At 38.3% G+C, this 17,357-nt stretch overlaps 1 protein-coding gene across 2 annotated transcripts; it reads right to left on the reverse strand.

Moving 5' to 3' along the window:
• Positions 1–1,347: 1,347 nt before the first annotated feature.
• On the reverse strand, positions 1,348–14,265 carry LOC136711810 (caspase-8). Of its 2 annotated transcripts, none has more exons than XM_066688312.1 (9): positions 14,188–14,265; positions 13,686–14,020; positions 12,836–12,935; positions 12,446–12,581; positions 11,593–11,643; positions 4,217–4,254; positions 3,362–3,473; positions 2,382–2,874; positions 1,348–1,969 (listed from the first exon to the last, which is right to left on the reverse strand). In XM_066688312.1, exons 2-9 carry the CDS (start codon positions 13,991–13,993, stop codon positions 1,819–1,821), a joined length of 1,389 nt encoding a protein of 462 aa, XP_066544409.1. In that variant the 5' UTR covers positions 13,994–14,020; positions 14,188–14,265; the 3' UTR covers positions 1,348–1,818. The 2 variants fall into 2 exon arrangements, with proteins under 2 accessions (XP_066544409.1, XP_066544408.1); XM_066688311.1 differs by having other exon boundaries at positions 11,581–11,643.
• Positions 14,266–17,357: the final 3,092 nt, after the last annotated feature.

The raw sequence follows: 17,357 nt of genomic DNA on the forward strand, positions 1-17,357 counted from the left end.
TAACCCTGCATTTTGAGAGCGGATACTGTAGTGTAGCTCTCGTGATGGGATGTAATTTGTCTTGTGTAATTAGCCTCCTTTATTTTTTAACAGTATAATCGACAGTCATTATAATGAAAGAAAACCTTCTACTCTATGCAAACCTGCCATCAAGTACAGCAGCTTATTTCAAAATCTGGCCAGAGGATTTGTGGTTTTGGGACAATATTTACTTAACAGACTCAAAGTAACCCTTTTCCTAATGCGTTGATTTGATATCTGCTGGAATGTACTCCTTGGGAAAAGGATTTGAAGTACCCTGAAGTACTGTGTCTGATTTACACTCACCTAAAGGGTTATTAGGAACACCTGTTCAATTTCTCATTAATGCAATTATCTAACCAACCAATCACATGGCAGTTGCTTCAATGCATTTAGGGGTGTGGTCCTGGACAAGACAATCTCCTGAACTCCAAACTGAATGTCTGAATGGGAAAGAAAGGTGATTTAAGCAATTTTGAGCGTGGCATGGTTGTTGGTGCCAGACTGCTCAGTTACTGGGATTTTCACACACAACCATTTCTAGGGTTTACAAAGAATGGTGTGAAAAGGGAAAAACATCCAGTATGCGGCAGTCCTGTGGGCGAAAATGCCTTGTTGATGCTAGAGGTCAGAGGAGAATGGGCCGACTGATTCAAGCTGATAGAAGAGCAACTTTGACTGAAATAACCACTCGTTACAACCGAGGTATGCAGCAAAGCATTTGTGAAGCCACAACACGTACAACCTTGAGGCGGATGGGCTACAACAGCAGAAGACCCCACCGGGTACCACTCATCTCCACTACAAATAGGAAAAAGAGGCTACAATTTGCACAAGCTCACCAAAATTGGACAGTTGAAGACTGGAAAAATGTTGCCTGGTCTGATGAGTCTCGATTTCTGTTGAGACATTCAGATGGTAGAGTCAGAATTTGGCGTAAACAGAATGAGAACATGGATCCATCATGCCTTGTTACCACTGTGCAGGCTGGTGGTGGTGGTGTAATAGTGTGGGGGATGTTTTCTTGGCACACTTTAGGCCCCTCAGTGCCAATTGGGCATCGTTTAAATGCCACGGCCTACCTGAGCATTGTTTCTGACCATGTCCATCCCTTTATGACCACCATGTACCCATCCTCTGATGGCTACTTCCAGCAGGATAATGCACCATGTCACAAAGGTCGAATCATTTAAAATTGGTTTCTTGAACATGACAATGAGTTCACTGTACTAAACTGGCCCCCACAGTCACCAGATCTCAACCCAATAGAGCATCTTTGGGATGTGGTGGAACGGGAGCTTCGTGCCCTGGATGTGCATCCCACAAATCTCCATCAACTGCAAGATGCTATCCTATCAATATGGGCCAACATTTCTAAAGAATGCTTTCAGCACCTTGTTGAATCAATGCCACATAGAATTAAGGCAGTTCTGAAGGCGAAAGGGGGTCAAACACAGTATTAGTATGGTGTTCCTAATAATCCTTTAGGTGAGTGTATGAAGGGTGTTCAAAAATTGACACATTAAAGATGAGTAGAGAACTTCAAAAAACAATGTATGGCATCATAGGTAGGGGGTGTTGAAGTCATGTAGAATCATGAAAATTGCTTCTTTGTAAACATACTACCTGCAAAATCCACAGGTGGACAGCCACAATCTATAGCCTGGCTATGAGTCCTAGCTTTGAAAAAGATCACAGACAGTTCAGTAATCATTGAGTCAGCTTCTGGCAAAATACAAAAGGGCCTTTCTTATGCAAAACTACAGAACACGTTAGCCCTATTGATACTGTTCCTCTTCAAGACTTTCCTGGCAAGTGAAAGATAAGCTTTTTCCTAAGTGTGTACCGTGGCTCTGGTATTTGTCTGGCTTCTTTCCCTTTCAGGCATCCTGTTAAAGTGCTCACTTCATCATTGACCTTTGTGAGGATTGAATGGATTTCTTCTCCTCTGATTGGAAAAGCAGAAACACAGGATTAAATGATTAACTAATGAGTGCAGTTGGGCTGATGTTTTCATTTAAAGAATTTGACTACTTTTGCAATCTAACCCTAGTCCAATCTAATTTATTGAATTTGACCACAAGCAGTACTGTATTACATTATTGTTATTAATGTAAAAACAATGTGTGAGTTTGATGTGTGTTTTAATATAACTTGTTAAAATTATATTTTACCTTGTTGTCAAATCTCCTTTTCTAGAGCATATTATCAGTTACGAAAGAAATGTAATATTAGTGGATTTAAATGATGATGAGAATTATGGAAGGTTTACAAATGACATAGCACAATATAAGATATCAAAGGATCTATTACAATTCAAAATGAAATGAGAATGTTTTGTGGAGAAGAAATAACATTACCTTGGGCAGTCTTCTGTCAGATGTCTGCACAGTGACTGGATGTACCAAGACCCTTTGTCCAGACTCCGAATAGACAGGCAGTCCTGCACTGTGGCCATGCCGATAAGGTAGTCAGCCTCGATTGGCAAAGTGGGGGAGTAAGTCATAGCATCTGCTTCAGTGTCCTCGTCCCCATCTGCCTGTACGCTTGCTGCCTCCTGCATCTCATTCCCTTGACAGGCCTGGATGAAGAAGACTTTTGGCTTCTCCAGCAGAGTAGGGCAATTCTTACCATCAAAATGGGAAATTATTTCCTTTATTGTGACTTTTTTACAGTCTACGCCAAGGACACACTGCTGCTCTCCGTGACTGAGCACACAGCACACTAAGCAATCTTTCCCCTCATGGGACATCTCTCCATATTCCTTCAGTCTAGTGCGCATCTCATCAGCTTTCAGGTCACGAAATGTCTTCACTGTAAAACCCAGCCAGGAGAAAACTTTTTCTAGAGCCTCTGTAAGGAAAAAGAAAAGAAGAGGTAATTATGTGGTATGTTTTATTTACAACATTTTTCTGCCTTATTCCAGGAAAATAAAGTTGGTTTGGAAAAAGGTATGGAAATAAGAAGTTTTTTATTTGGCAAACACCTTTATTGAGAGTACAGTATAATCAATATATAAAAGTATATTGATAATAGTACACATTACACTGTATTACAGCTGACACGGTCCTCATTTATTTTCCTATTTCCTATTTTCCTATTCCTATTTCCTATCTCCACTGTAAGGAGAAAGCATCTTTCAGGTTTTTTTTTAAAAAAGAGCAGCTTCTGCAGAGTTGTTTCTCACTGTAAACTGTTTTCACTAGAGATTTGCTTGTGTGGCATCCAAGTGTTAACCATGCTCTCAATGAATCACAATTCTACCATTAAAATACCAGGAATAACAGTCCCCATAGCTCATCAATTTGAGTGGTGTTCCTGGAATTGATTGTGCACTTACCTTCATCCTTATGTGTTCCTTTCCGCTTCCCTTTGCCGTATTTCTCAAAATCAAAGTTATTAAAAATCAAACAGTATCCCCGAGGATTGCTAGCCATCCTGTATGCTTTCGTCTGTAAGATCAGAAAATAGATTTTTACAGATCCTTTAGTAGGCTGAAATGCTCAAACTATTAAGGTACAGATTTGTTTGAATCTGGGCTATGTCACTTTTGACTGTGACAGTGAGATTTCCAAAGGGATTCCATGTCATTGACTGAGCTGGGTGGGCTGGGTGAGGAAGTTGCTTGTGAATATGCTTTTTCCATTATATTTAAAAATGTAACTGCTACACATTTTTTAGTTTAATGCCACCCTTAGTTAAAGACTGTTAATGAGTTGTCTTCTCAACAATATATACGTTTTAATGCTATGATCAATAAATCTTATTTATATCTCAGACTTCAAAATATTTGTACAGAAAGGAAAAACCTGCACCACGTTCAGGCTGGCCCAAATACCACACTAATTAGTGTATAAAAAGTGGTTAACAACACATCATGAGCACTTTTGAAAGTATGACTCAAGTCTGTCTTAATGCTTACAGCTACCTAAACTAATAAACCTCCTTGCCTTAATATTAATGAAACTATACTTATTTGCCAATTATATATTCTCTGAGATTATTAAACACAGATTCAACCTAAAGAAAACTTTAAAGAATAGTAGTACTGGACTAAGTTAAAAAAGATTATGTGTATATATTTGGACTACATTGACTTATATTTATTCATATAGGATGAGTCTTAACAAACCAATAAGTATGTTGCAAATGTGATAAAATAAATTACACATCACTTTAAAAAAGGGGAACTTACCTGTGTAGATGTTGTATGTTCCTGAAATATTTGTTCATCTTAAGGGAAAATGAAACAAGATACAAAAATAAAGCCTGTTCCTTATAACACTCAAGCAGATGTTATGGTAAATGTGTGAAAATGGTAAATGTATAAATTTACCGCCTATTTGGTAAATGTGTAAATGTGTATTTCCCTCAGATAATCTGTATATCTCATGGTTGATGTGGACAGGGATGCACATTTGAACAGCAGTAGGTCAGGTGCACTTAGCACTCACAGTTGCGATCCACATCAGGTGTGCTCAGTCGCACTGCTCTGAAATTAGGGTAATTGTATGGAACCTGGCTCCAGTGAGCACACTGGAGCCCATTGCATCATTTACACACTTTATCGCTTACAGTATACAGAAGTATAATGTTAGTATGCATTTAGTCCAAAGAGTTAGTAAAAGCATTAAGATTATTACAAAAAGCCTCAGTTTATTAAGTAAAATGTAGGCATGACAGATTACCTTGCACGGTGCCTTGAGGTTAATTCCCATGCAAAAAGCGTTACACTAATGTGAGAGCATCTATTCTTTTCAAGTGTGCTGCTGTAGAAGTACACTTAAAAAGAATCCAAGGAAGAAAAGGCACAATCACCACTTAAATAAGCTTTCCCTATAAACCCATTATACATGACTATAGACTTAATTTGCAGAGACAAAACAAAAAAGCCCCCAAAAAAATAAAGATCAAAAAAATAGACAGAAATCACTAACTGAGACCAACTTATTGTGTGTTATTATCACACATAATTTTTTTGTTTTAATTGGAATTGAAAGGTATTTTATTTAATCACCACTAAATTTAGGATTTAGCAACTGTTAATCATATTGTAACGCACCGCGGGGCACGGGAACAGGGGGACCCAGTTGCGGTGTGTGGTAGAGGGATGGTCAGACAGGCGTGGGTCAGATACCGGCAGGACAGTGCAATGCGAAGACGTGGAGTAAAGAGGAAAGTCCAAAGTCATGGTTGGGAAGTCAGGCAAGGAATCCAGGGAACAAGGCAATAATCAAGGCACTGGGAGTAACACTCAGTGATGTAGTATAAACTGACAAAACTTTGCAAATGCTGGGAGTTAGTGAGGGGTTTATAAGAGTAACAGAAAACCAGGTGGGAGGTGCACGGCGAATGGGAGCAGAGGGTAATTGCGGAAGTGCACATGGGTGTCAGGAATGTGATTGAATGATTTAATTAAGGTAGCTGGGAGAGGTGACTGGGAAGGAAGGCTGATGGCGACATCTAGTGTAGAACTGGGGATGTGTCTTGAACTGTGACAAATATTGGCTGAAGCCCTGTGTTTCTGGAAGGTGTGTAGGCAGCTAACACATACACATACACACACCCACACATATCCTCTGACATGCGTTTCAATCAAGTCCTTCTGTTATTTACGGCCAACTGGTAAACTAGAGGGATCACTGTTGTTTGACAGTGTGAGGAATCCCTGTATTCTCACGATCAGCTAAGACATGGAACAGTAGTTTCCAACCCAAACTTGCAATTCCTAACTGTGAACACATTTTAGCTTTTGATGAATTTAACAAATAACTTGTTCAATTAAGGGAACTCCCTGGAGGATATTCAGATGTTTGTTTCCAATTATCCAAGTGACTACAGTTATACAAGTACCTGGCTAACTGATTGGAATTACAAGTTTTCATGATTTTATAATGAAATGTCTATAAGTTGTTGTTTTAAGGGTTACCTTTAAAACCTGCTGGATTGGGGCTACAGCGGCAATTATTTTCAGTTTTGTATTTGTAATTAATTTAGAACGATTTGCAGATTATATTTTTCACTTTGAAATGTGGAAAATAATGGAAAGGGCAGTGAAGACTTTTGAGAGCCACTGTATAAAGGAACAGGACAGGAAACTGATGGCATAGATTTAACTGTCACACAGCATTATCAGGTGTGTTTCACTGGGCACAGGTGAATGCTGCAGTATAGCTCTGCTATTTATGCTGTGGACATGCAGTGTGAAAAGAAGCAAATGGCTTGGCATTTCAGAGGATACTTGTGTGTGTTGGCTGACTGTAAACTAAACACTGGATTCAAAGTTCTAAGACACTTGAGCCATTTGAGCAATTTCAAATTAGAATGCCTTCAGAAAAACAAAACAAAAACAGCTGTATTTTCTTGTTATTCATTTGCTAAAAATAGTTCAATGCAGAAAGCTGTTAGTTAGCGAAGTGGTAAATTTGTGTTTTGCAGGAGTTAAAATGAATTAACAATAAAAAGTACTTTGAAAATTGAAGGCAGGGCAATACCAAAATATATAATAGTATGTTATGAAAACAAACAGAAAAACTACACAATCTACAACGTAGAATTACAAAGAATAAATGCAAAGGAAATGGGAGCTATCCAAACAAAACAGGGAAAGTCATGTTTTTTTGTTTCTAGTGTTGTTATTGTTTCTCTGATTTAAATATAAACTTAATATATTATAAGTGATTAGGGGTTTAGGGGAAGACACAATGTCTCAAAATCTCATGAGACATCTGTAACTATACTACAGCAAAATCCAAATATAATGAACATAATTATAAAATACAACACATGGTTACTATTAATGTGCCAGTGGAGAAGGACATGTCTGGACAAGTCTGAAAAGTGCTGAGGTTTCAAAACTGCAGTGACTCTTTCCGGTTTACTTTTAAATGGGTATTTCCTTACTGACTGTAAAAAAAATCAAATGCACTGCAGTTCACTACTAAGTGCATTCAGAGTTCAGAGGTATGTTGCTTTCAAACTACAGTTTTGGCAAGTGAATCTTTATGATTTGGATATTTTTATGTGATCAAAATGCAGTCTAGCATAGATGTTTTTGAATGCAGTGAATGGATTAATGTAGATTACCAGCACCCTATCTCACTGAAGTTTTTTTTCTAAACTGCCTAAAATAAGGAAAGGCATCCATGCGATTTGAACGTGTGATCTATATTTGGGTTAAGACTCTCACTTATGGGTTGTTTAATTTAACCCGGCATGGTTACTTGCTTGCTGACTGTGATTTTCTGATATGATGCTGAACATTCAATATTCTGCAAGTGTTTCATAAACATGCTTAGCATACATACAGATGTTGTTATGGAAATGTACTGAGACCAAATCAGTAATTTAATTGCAAAAGTTGTGAATGCTTCAAAGATGTCCGAAATATTTGTTAAAATTGATGAAAAGATATGTATATATAAAATAAAAATAACTATTCTGACAGTTGCATAAATGCATTTTTTAACATCATGATGAGGTCCACAAAAATCATTAATAATTAACAAGTATTGGCATTCATAATCATAGTAATAATAAAAATATTGAACTAAATAATATTCATATTATTTTGTTATTCAAGTAAAAAATAGATACATCGAAAATAGTACAAATGTACATACATGTTGTGAATATTTTATACATGATTAAAATAAAGTGAAAACCTAATACTGATAGCATACAGGTGTGTTTTGACTTATGACAGAGTTCTGTTCGTATCACCTGTCGTAAGTCGGTTTTGAACTTAGGTCTGTCATGGCTACAGACCAGCATGCTTCTCCAAGTCCAAGCACTTCCACTTTTCCCCACTAGATGTCGCCATCGCCCTTCCTTATCAGTCACTTCTCCCAGCTCCCTTCAATCAATGAACATTCCTGAAACCCTTGTGCACTTCTGTGATCACTCCCTGCTCCCATTCGCCCTGCACCTCTCATGTTGTTTCTCTGCTCCACATATAAACCCTTCACTCACTGCGAAGTTTTGTCAGTTTACACTACAATTCCAAGCGTTCTCCGTGTTGATATTATAACTTTTTTAGAAATCTTTTTCGACAAGTCCTTGTTTACACCTTTTCCAACAGCCATTTCTGACAGATTTCCATGCAAACATTTATTTAGGGGTTACCTATAAACCGCCTATGAGACACTAAAATCTAGGGATGGCTCAATATCACTTTTTCTTTTCTGATCCGATCCTGATACCTCAACCTTTAATATCTGCCGATACCGATACCGATCTGATATTTTTGTTTACTACTAAGCTGTTAATATGCCATATGTATGGATGCAATGTGAAACAAATTCTCTATTTCCCTAAAGGAAAAAATAGCCCACAACAACTAATGCTGCATCCTTGTGTATATATATATATATATATATATATATATATATATATATATATATATATATATATATATATATATATACACACATATACATATACATATATATATACACTCACCTAAAGGATTATTAGGAACACCTGTTCAATTTCTCATTAATGCAGTTATCTAACCAACCAATCACATGGCAGTTGCTTCAATGCATTTAGGGGTGTGGTCCTGGTCAAGACAATCTCCTGAACTCCAAACTGAATGTCTGAATGGGAAAGAAAGGTGATTTAAGCAATTTTGAGCGTGGCATGGTTGTTGGTGCCAGGCGGGCCGGTCTGAGTATTTCACAATCTGCTCAGTTACTGGGATTTTCACGCACAACCATTTCTAGGGTTTACAAAGAATGGTGTGAAAAGGGAAAAACATCCAGTATGCGGCAGTCCTGTGGGCGAAAATGCCTTGTTGATGCTAGAGGTCAGAGGAGAATGGGCCGACTGATTCAAGCTGATAGAAGAGCAACTTTGACTGAAATAACCACTCGTTACAACCGAGGTATGCAGCAAAGCATTTGTGAAGCCACAACACGTACAACCTTGAGGCGGATGGGCTACAACAGCAGAAGACCCCACCGGGTACCACTCATCTCCACTACAAATAGGAAAAAGAGGCTAAAATTTGCACAAGCTCACCAAAATTGGACAGTTGAAGACTGGAAAAATGTTGCCTGGTCTGATGAGTCTCGATTTCTGTTGAGACATTCAGATGGTAGACTCAGAATTTGGCGTAAACAGAATGAGAACATGGATCCATCATGCCTTGTTACCACTGTGCAGGCTGGTGGTGGTGGTGTAATGGTGTGGGGGATGTTTTCTTGGCACACTTTAGGCCCCTTAGTGCCAATTGGGCATCGTTTAAATGCCACGGCCTACCTGAGCATTGTTTCTGACCATGTCCATCCCTTTATGACCACCATGTACCCATCCTCTGATGGCTACTTCCAGCAGGATAATGCACCATGTCACAAAGGTCGAATCATTTCAAATTGGTTTCTTGAACATGACAATGAGTTCACTTGTACTAAACTGGCCCCCACAGTCACCAGATCTCAACCCAATAGAGCATCTTTGGGATGTGGTGGAACGGGAGCTTCGTGCCCTGGATGTGCATCCCACAAATCTCCATCAACTGGAAGATGCTATCCTATCAATATGGGCCAACATTTCTAAAGAATGCTTTCAGCACCTTGTTGAATCAATGCCACGTAGAATTAAGGCAGTTCTGAAGGCGAAAGTGGGTCAAACACAGTATTAGTATGGTGTTCCTAATAATCCTTTAGGTGAGTGTATATATATTTAAGCAGCATTTCAACATTCAAAATGAATACTGAAATAACACTGAAAGTACAACTGTGCAAAATTCAAATCACAACATTTAGTTAACACACATATATATATACAGTGAGGGAAAAAAGTATTTGATCCCCTGCTGATTTTGTACATTTGCCCACTGACAAATAAATGATCAGTCTATAATTTTAATGGTAGGTGTATTTTAACAGTGAGAGACAGAATAACAACAAAAAAATCAGGAAAAACGCATTTCAAAAAAGTTATAAATTGATTTGCATGTTAATGAGGAAAGCTGTGCATTTTTTTCTGGTCGTCTCTCATCTCTCTCTACACGCTTCAGCTTTCCCTCTGCCTTGTGCCGACATTGTACAGTCAGTATTTGTTAGCAACACAAACTATCTGCGACATTAGGTACGTCAACACATGACTGATGCGGATATTCCATATCATAGCACAGAAACAGCGCTGCCCCTCCAGAGCTCTGAAGCCTCGCAGCCGGAGCTTTCAGACGAGTGCCTGGCGTTTTCAGCTGAGGAAAACGCTTTGGTGGACACACGGCCTAACAGTGTTTTCGTCTCTGTGAGGAAGCCATTGGTTGCGTTCTTGTAGCGCAGATTCCCGCAGACATGCGCAGATCTGCAGAATTACACCGATTGTGCTTATATGGAATTAATCAATGCAACTAGTCAGTAATTCAGTAATTAAGTCAGTAATTATGAAAAGTCATTAAAAGCAATTATTAAAAGTAATCCACATCCTTAACCTGCAGGAACCTTGCTCTAATGTGACTGTTATGCCCTCAATGCCCTCTATGTGACTGAGGTTTCCTGAGGGCAAAAAAGAGAAAATGTTGCCGTTATTTGACATGATTATTTTATTCGGGGCTGATGTGCACGGCTCCTGCGCTGTAGCCACACTGCGGTGCATGGAATAAAATAATCATGTTAAAAATAGCGACAGTTCTGGGTGGCGAAATACACTTTTTATGACTACAAATCGATGGTTCTTTTGGAAAAATAGGGTGAGGGTCCAATATAACGTGCATACAATGTTGTTTTTAATGATTTTGGTGATTTTCTGATTTCCCCCATTGACTCTCAGCAAAGCAGCTCCAGAATTAGGACCCCGGTGACGTCACGGCATATTTCTCAATCTCTGATTTATGGTTCACAGAATAATGAGCTGGACATGAAAAACTCACTGCACATAATATGTTTCTACTGATACAATAACCTACAATAACGGTGGAGTTTCCCTTTAAGGCGAAGTTTCAGGCTAGATTTGTCGGTGGATCGTATCTGATTACAACATCTATTATTTCCGATATCCGATCCAGTGTTTTTGGCCTGTATCGCACCGATACTGATTCGGATTATCAGATCGGCGCATCTCTACTAAAATCTCAAAAAAAGGGAGCAAAGTCAAACTCTCTGGTCTCAATCTGTTTCCAGGACAACCTCTCTAAGCAAATATGGACCTTCATGGTCATGATCTGCATGCAGGATACCATGTTCATAATCACCATTATCATGTTCGTCTTTGTCATGTTCTTCAACCCCATGGAGAATACCATGTTCATCATGCAAGTTATCAAATACCACAATCAGCAAACAAATAAATAATCATTGAATTTTTAGCACTAATGACCTTGCATAAATATTTTGTTGCAATCTCTGACTCCCCATCTCCTTATGAGCACTGAGATGCACCCCCACCCCGTTAACTTAAAGACAATATTCTTTGTTGTCTCTGCAACAACAAACTTGAGGTACATATACCCTCATATCTAACTAACATTCTTATTATTTTAATTAAAAGACACAAATGATTGAACAGATTTAGTTTAAAACTCTTCAGTGCAAATTAAAAAAAAAATACCTTGTTTCTTACCCAGATCCATTCTTGACAAAGGCACTTCAAGGTTTTCCTGATGTGATCTCCCTAAATATGTGCAAATATTGAAAAACTTATAAATGGGCAGTTTTTAGGCAGTTTTGATTCAAGGATTAACCATTATACTAAAAAATATACACTGTTGTCTAATTGTTTCCTATGGTTGCTAAGCATATGTTATACAGTTAAAATAAAGTTAGTCATTGTCACCATGTTAATCGTTGACAAATAATTATCTCAATTACCAATTGCCTTCAGAATTCACACAATACATTGACTAGAGTCCATCTGTGTGCAATAAAAGTGGTTCACGTGATTTCAGATTAAATACACCTGTCTCTATAAGGTCCCACAGTTGGGTAGTGCATTCAAAGCAAAGATTCTACCATGAAGACCGAGGAGTTTTCAAAACAACTTTGGGATAAAGTTTTCAAGTAGGTCAAAAGAACTAAGATTGAGATGGAGATTCACCTTTCAGCAGGACAATGACCCCAAGCACACAACCAAAGCAAAACTAGATTGGCTTAGAAACACCAATGATCCCCATCCATACTGACAGCACTTGGAAGAATGGGTGAATATTGTCCAATCCAGATTTGCAAACCTGACAGAGACATACCCCAAAAGACTCACACAGCTGTAATTCCTTCCAAAGGTGGTTCTGCCAGGTATTGACTCAGGGGGGTGAATACTTATCTAACTAAGACATTTCATTTAAAATTTTTCATTAACTGTTCTTCACGATAAAAAAGTTGTTGCTTCTTGTTTAGTAACATTTCAGGCTGAAACAACAAAATATGGAAAGGTCCAAGGGGGGTGAATACTTCCTATAGGCAATGTAGATATTTACCTTGTGAATTCCTTTCAAAGTCTTCAATTTTTTTCAGCAGTTTAGGTGAAAACTTGAAGGCATTCTTTAGCTCTTCAAATTGGCCATCTTCAAGCAAACCCCTCTTCTCCATCTCAATAAAGATGTCATAGACTGACTAACAAGAAAATAGTATAGAAGCCATTTGTTAAACACAGTAATTTGTTTCTTATTACACTTTTTCACAAAAAAATACGAATTAATAAAGGCATTTTGTTAAAAGTATTTTTCATATAAATTCTAGCTTCCTTAAAAACACATATTTCAATGTCTGAAGTGCAGTTTCCTCTGACCATCGATGATTATTTATCATTACAAATTTACAGGACAGTAATTAATTAAATATCACGAAAGATACCGTTTTTATTTTACCATGTTTTCCAGTGAAGTTCCAAGCTTATTGTACAGAAGAAATTTGAAGCTATTTAAATCTTTGGAATCCATCTGCTCAGAGAGTTCATACAGAAGCTTCCTGTAAATAAACAGAAAGAAAATACATTGGTAATAACAATGATTTATGTTGCTGCTAGATGAAGAACTGATGGATATCTATTGCTTGGGGCTCTACAGATACCTTGAAGAAATATCACTGTGCACATTACTTTTAAAAAAGAACACTGCCTGCTTTCCACTTCCATTATCCACTGTTCATTATCTGAAAGTAGTAATCAATTGAATGGGAGTCCATTCACACAACTCTATTCAATCTGGAACTGAAATCATTACAGTGTGCTGTAAACTGAATTCGTGTTCAACAAAACCTGAAATATATATTTGATAAATAAGAACTAAATGAACCACCAAATAAGGCCTAACGTTTTAAAAATGAAAGAGGTGAATACTTTCTACTATTACTTTATCTGTGTGTTTGTGTGCATGTGTATCTGAAAAAGTTTAAAGCATTCAACCCGTTATAGTTGATATATAATGGAGCAGAAATACAAATTCAAAGACCTAATTAAAGACTGAGCGATTCCTATTATTAAAATTAATAATAACAGTAACAAACCTCAGTTAAGAACAATGTCGGTACCTACACAAAGTCAACAATATTACAAAACCTTTATCACTAATATATCCGCTGGTATTATTGCAGTTACCTTGAAAGGATTATGCAGATCTCTGAATCATGTGATTCCGGATAAAATAAAAGGTATGTCCTAACTGAGAGAGAGAGAGAGATGTTGGTTTACCTAGTATTGGGGCTAAATAATGGTCTTACCTTAAAGGCGAAACTCTTCCTGCCCTGTCTTGTTCAAGCTTCTGTTGAACACTCTCCCTAGTGACATTCATGAATTTCAACAGCCTAATGTGACCAGTTACACAAAACAGCTCTGCTAAAAATAAACTGTCTTCTCCGTCCACCAGATCAGCTTTTTGCAGTTCCTGAATTAAACTTGTCCCGCTGGTCACTTTCTCCAGATTTTTAACTGAGATCAGACCGTGACAGAGAAATCGGAGGCGGGCAATATCTTCTGTTCCCAGCTGTTCAGTAATTTGGAACAAATCTTTTACATCCATGTTTGCCATAGCGTTACCATCCACACCTCCTTAACTCTGCAAAAGGAGGAGGAGGAGAGTGTAATACGATTCAATAACTCAAGAAACCATTAACATTTTCGAAATTCAACATAGCAATATATTTACAATACATAAGAAAACAAATCATAATTCCATGTAATTATAGATGCATCCAGGTATAACTTGAGCCGGATTAAGTTTACCTGAAAATGTAGACACAGCACGCAACGACTTCCTGGACACACTTGTATGTTCTACGGAATTTATAGTTTCTACCAACGACTGCTGTGTCATCTCTTTACTTTCAGTTTCTGTTCTGTTTAACACATTCACCACTGCGTTATGGAATGCCATTTGAGTCAATATTAAATAAATAAATAAATTACAAAATATGGCTATGAAATAAATCCTGAAATAAATAAATGAGACAATAAATATACATATATAAATGAGTCAATATACAAAGTTTATTTTTTTCAAAATTATGTTTTTCAAAGGACTATTTTTAATGCCACATTTATATATTTCAAGGCACATTTTCATTTGGTATATGCAAATGAATGGGGGCGTGGTTATCTCACAGTTTCAGACCAAAGCAACAGCACCAGAACAGCATTGAATCTATATGCAAGCTGTTGTGCGGACAATAGGGAAGACATCGGTGGGCTCCGAGCACTGGCGGATCCAAGGGGTGGCAAGGGGTGACAGCTGCCACCCCAGCAAAAAAGACTTGCCACCCCAATCACCCCATGCTAAAATATATCATTTTTACATTATATTAATATTATTATAATTGGCTGTATTTAAACTACAATGTTATAATAATTTATGGTTTCATCGGGTCACACCGCCCCTCCGATTTCGCATCGAATAACTTACTGACAGATAATCGCACCACCTTTCTAAAGGAAGGTGCAATGTATTTTCTCGACCATGGGGAGGAAACAGCGAGCTCAGCAAGCTCTCAACATGACACCTGCATATGGGCTAGACTCTATGGTAAAAACCAAAGAGGAGGGTCTAATATTTCTTTCATGCTGCTGCATTTTTCGTTGATGTTTGTATTTCAGGTGAGTAAATAAGTGTGCCTTCAAAGCACAGTTTGGTATTGTAAAATCATCCTTAAGTGTACATTTTTGTTCTAATTGAGTTATTGTCGTTTGACTATATGTTTATTAAGTGTCACAAGTGTGCTCGTCGTTGCTGTTAGGCTTGTCTATACATCCATGGTAGAGACAAGCTGTGGTTCTTTTTCATTTTCTTGGTTGTATATGGTAATTTGTTCAGTATTAAAAATGAATTACTAAATCCATTATTTTGACAATAACGTTTTATTTTGTAATTTGTTTTTATTTCATACATTTTTCTATATTATTCATCAAGGAGTTTTCATGCTGCTAGCTACATTTTTCTTTTATGATTATTTCAGAATAAAGCAACATATTAATGATTAATCATGCTGTAAACATGTATGATATAGATTAACCTCAATATACACCGATCAGCCATAACATTATGACCACTGACAGGTGAAGTGAATAACACTGATAATTTCATCATCATGGCACCTGTCAGTGGGTGGGATATATTAGGCAGCCAGTGAACATTTTGTCCTCAAAGTTGATGTGTTAGAAGCAGGAAAAATGGGCAAGCGTAAGGATCTGAGTGACTTTGACAAGGGCCAAATTGTGATGGCTAGACCACTGGGTCAGAGTATCTCCAAAACTGCAGCTCTTGTTGTTGTGTTCCTGGTCTGCAGTGGTCAGTTCCTATCAAAAGTGGTCCAAGGAAGGAAAAGCGGTGAACCGGTGACAGGGTCATGGGCGGCCAAGGCTCATTGATGCACGTGGGGAGCGAAGGCTAGCCCATGTGGTCCAATCCAACAGACGAGCTACTGTAGTTCAAATTGCTGAAAAAGTTAATGCTGATATTTTGATAGAAAGGTGTCAGAACACACAGTGCATCGCAGTTTGTTGCATATGGGGCTGCGTAGCCGCAGACCAGTCAGGGTGCCCATGCTGACCCCTGTCCACTTCCGAAAGCGACTACAATGGGCACATGAGCATCAGAACTGGACCACGGAGCAATGGAAGAAGGTGGCCTGGTCTGATGAATCACGAGTTCAGGGTGTTGACTTGGCCTCCAAATTCCCCAGATCTTAATCCAATCGAGCATCTGTGGGATGTGCTGGACAAACAAGTCCGATCCATGGAGGCCTCATCTGGCAACTTACAGAACTTGAAGGATCTGCTGCTAACGTCTTGGTGCCAGATACCACAGCATACCTTCAGAGGTCTAGTGGAGTCCATGCCACGACGGGTCAGGGCTGTTTTGGCAGCAAAAGTGGGACCTACACAATATTAGGCAGGTGGTCATAATGTTATGGCTGATTAGTGTATGTTTTACATCTTGAATACTGTAGGGAAAAAATGAAAAGAAAATGTAAAAGTGGGGACATTTCCAGCTTCTTCCTTCTGCTAAAAACGTGCAGGGGGCAGAAGGAGGGAGAGTTGGAGAAAGAAGGAGAGCAGAGTGAGAGACAAGAGAGAGATGGTGAACTGAGATACAGAAATAAATAGAAGAGACATGGAGATGGAATCAGCAGACCCAGAGAAGAAAGAGATTTAGAGACAGGCAGTGATCAAGACAGGGATACAGAGAGGGATGAAGAAAGTGAGACCGATAGAGAGAGAAACAGGAACTCTGAGGTGGAAAGTGAAGGGAGACAGAGAGAGATTGAAATGCCTGCCCCAAGTGCAGCTGAACCACATGGTAAATATTTTCATGTATATAAAATCTGTGATTTAATGAGATTAAAAAGGTAATGTATGCTACTTTTACATGCATTATACATACCGTTCTATTTCAGATTAACTTTTTTATACTGTTTTTTTGTCTCAAAAAAAATAAAAATAGGCAAATGAACAACATCCAGGCTATAATTTGTTTAATCTTATTTAATCACCATCATCACCACCATCACCACTTGTGTGTCCTTAAGTGCATATCATCTGTTCTTCAGCAGATACTGCAGCTGCATGAGGCATCAATCCAGTCCAGCTATATCTGGCAAATCTATTTTCCAATATGTATACTGATTTACATTTAGGCTGGCTGATCTGTTTTTGGACATTCTCCCTTCAGAAGCCACCAAAGTAAATTTTATTTGGTTTGTGTGGGTTTTTTTCCACACCTCCATGCCACCCTACAACTACCTCCTGCAACCCCCTTGCCACCCCAGGTGAAAATGACTAGATACGCCCCTGGCTCCGAGATACCATGCTATTCTTAGCACATCAAATTGATCAACATGTTTTATTGGCGGATACTATTTTGGCCCGTATTGAAGGCTTTTTTGAAATTCGTTGGGTGG

This window comes from Amia ocellicauda, chromosome 16 (genome assembly GCF_036373705.1).
Source record: "Amia ocellicauda isolate fAmiCal2 chromosome 16, fAmiCal2.hap1, whole genome shotgun sequence".
In the NCBI taxonomy this organism is placed as follows: domain Eukaryota; kingdom Metazoa; phylum Chordata; class Actinopteri; order Amiiformes; family Amiidae; genus Amia; species Amia ocellicauda.

Bases quoted from the DNA above. Each gene is read 5' to 3' on its own strand.
- LOC136711810 (XM_066688311.1), bottom strand. From the start codon at position 13,993: ATGGCAAACATGGATGTAAAAGATTTGTTCCAAATTACTGAACAGCTG. The intron at 4,255-11,580 runs GTATTTTTTTTT...TTTTCCCTTAAG, and splicing joins GGATCTGGGTAAGAAACAAG to ATGAACAAATATTTCAGGAA. The intron at 3,474-4,216 runs GTAAGTTCCCCT...CTGATCTTACAG, and splicing joins AACATACAACATCTACACAG to ACGAAAGCATACAGGATGGC.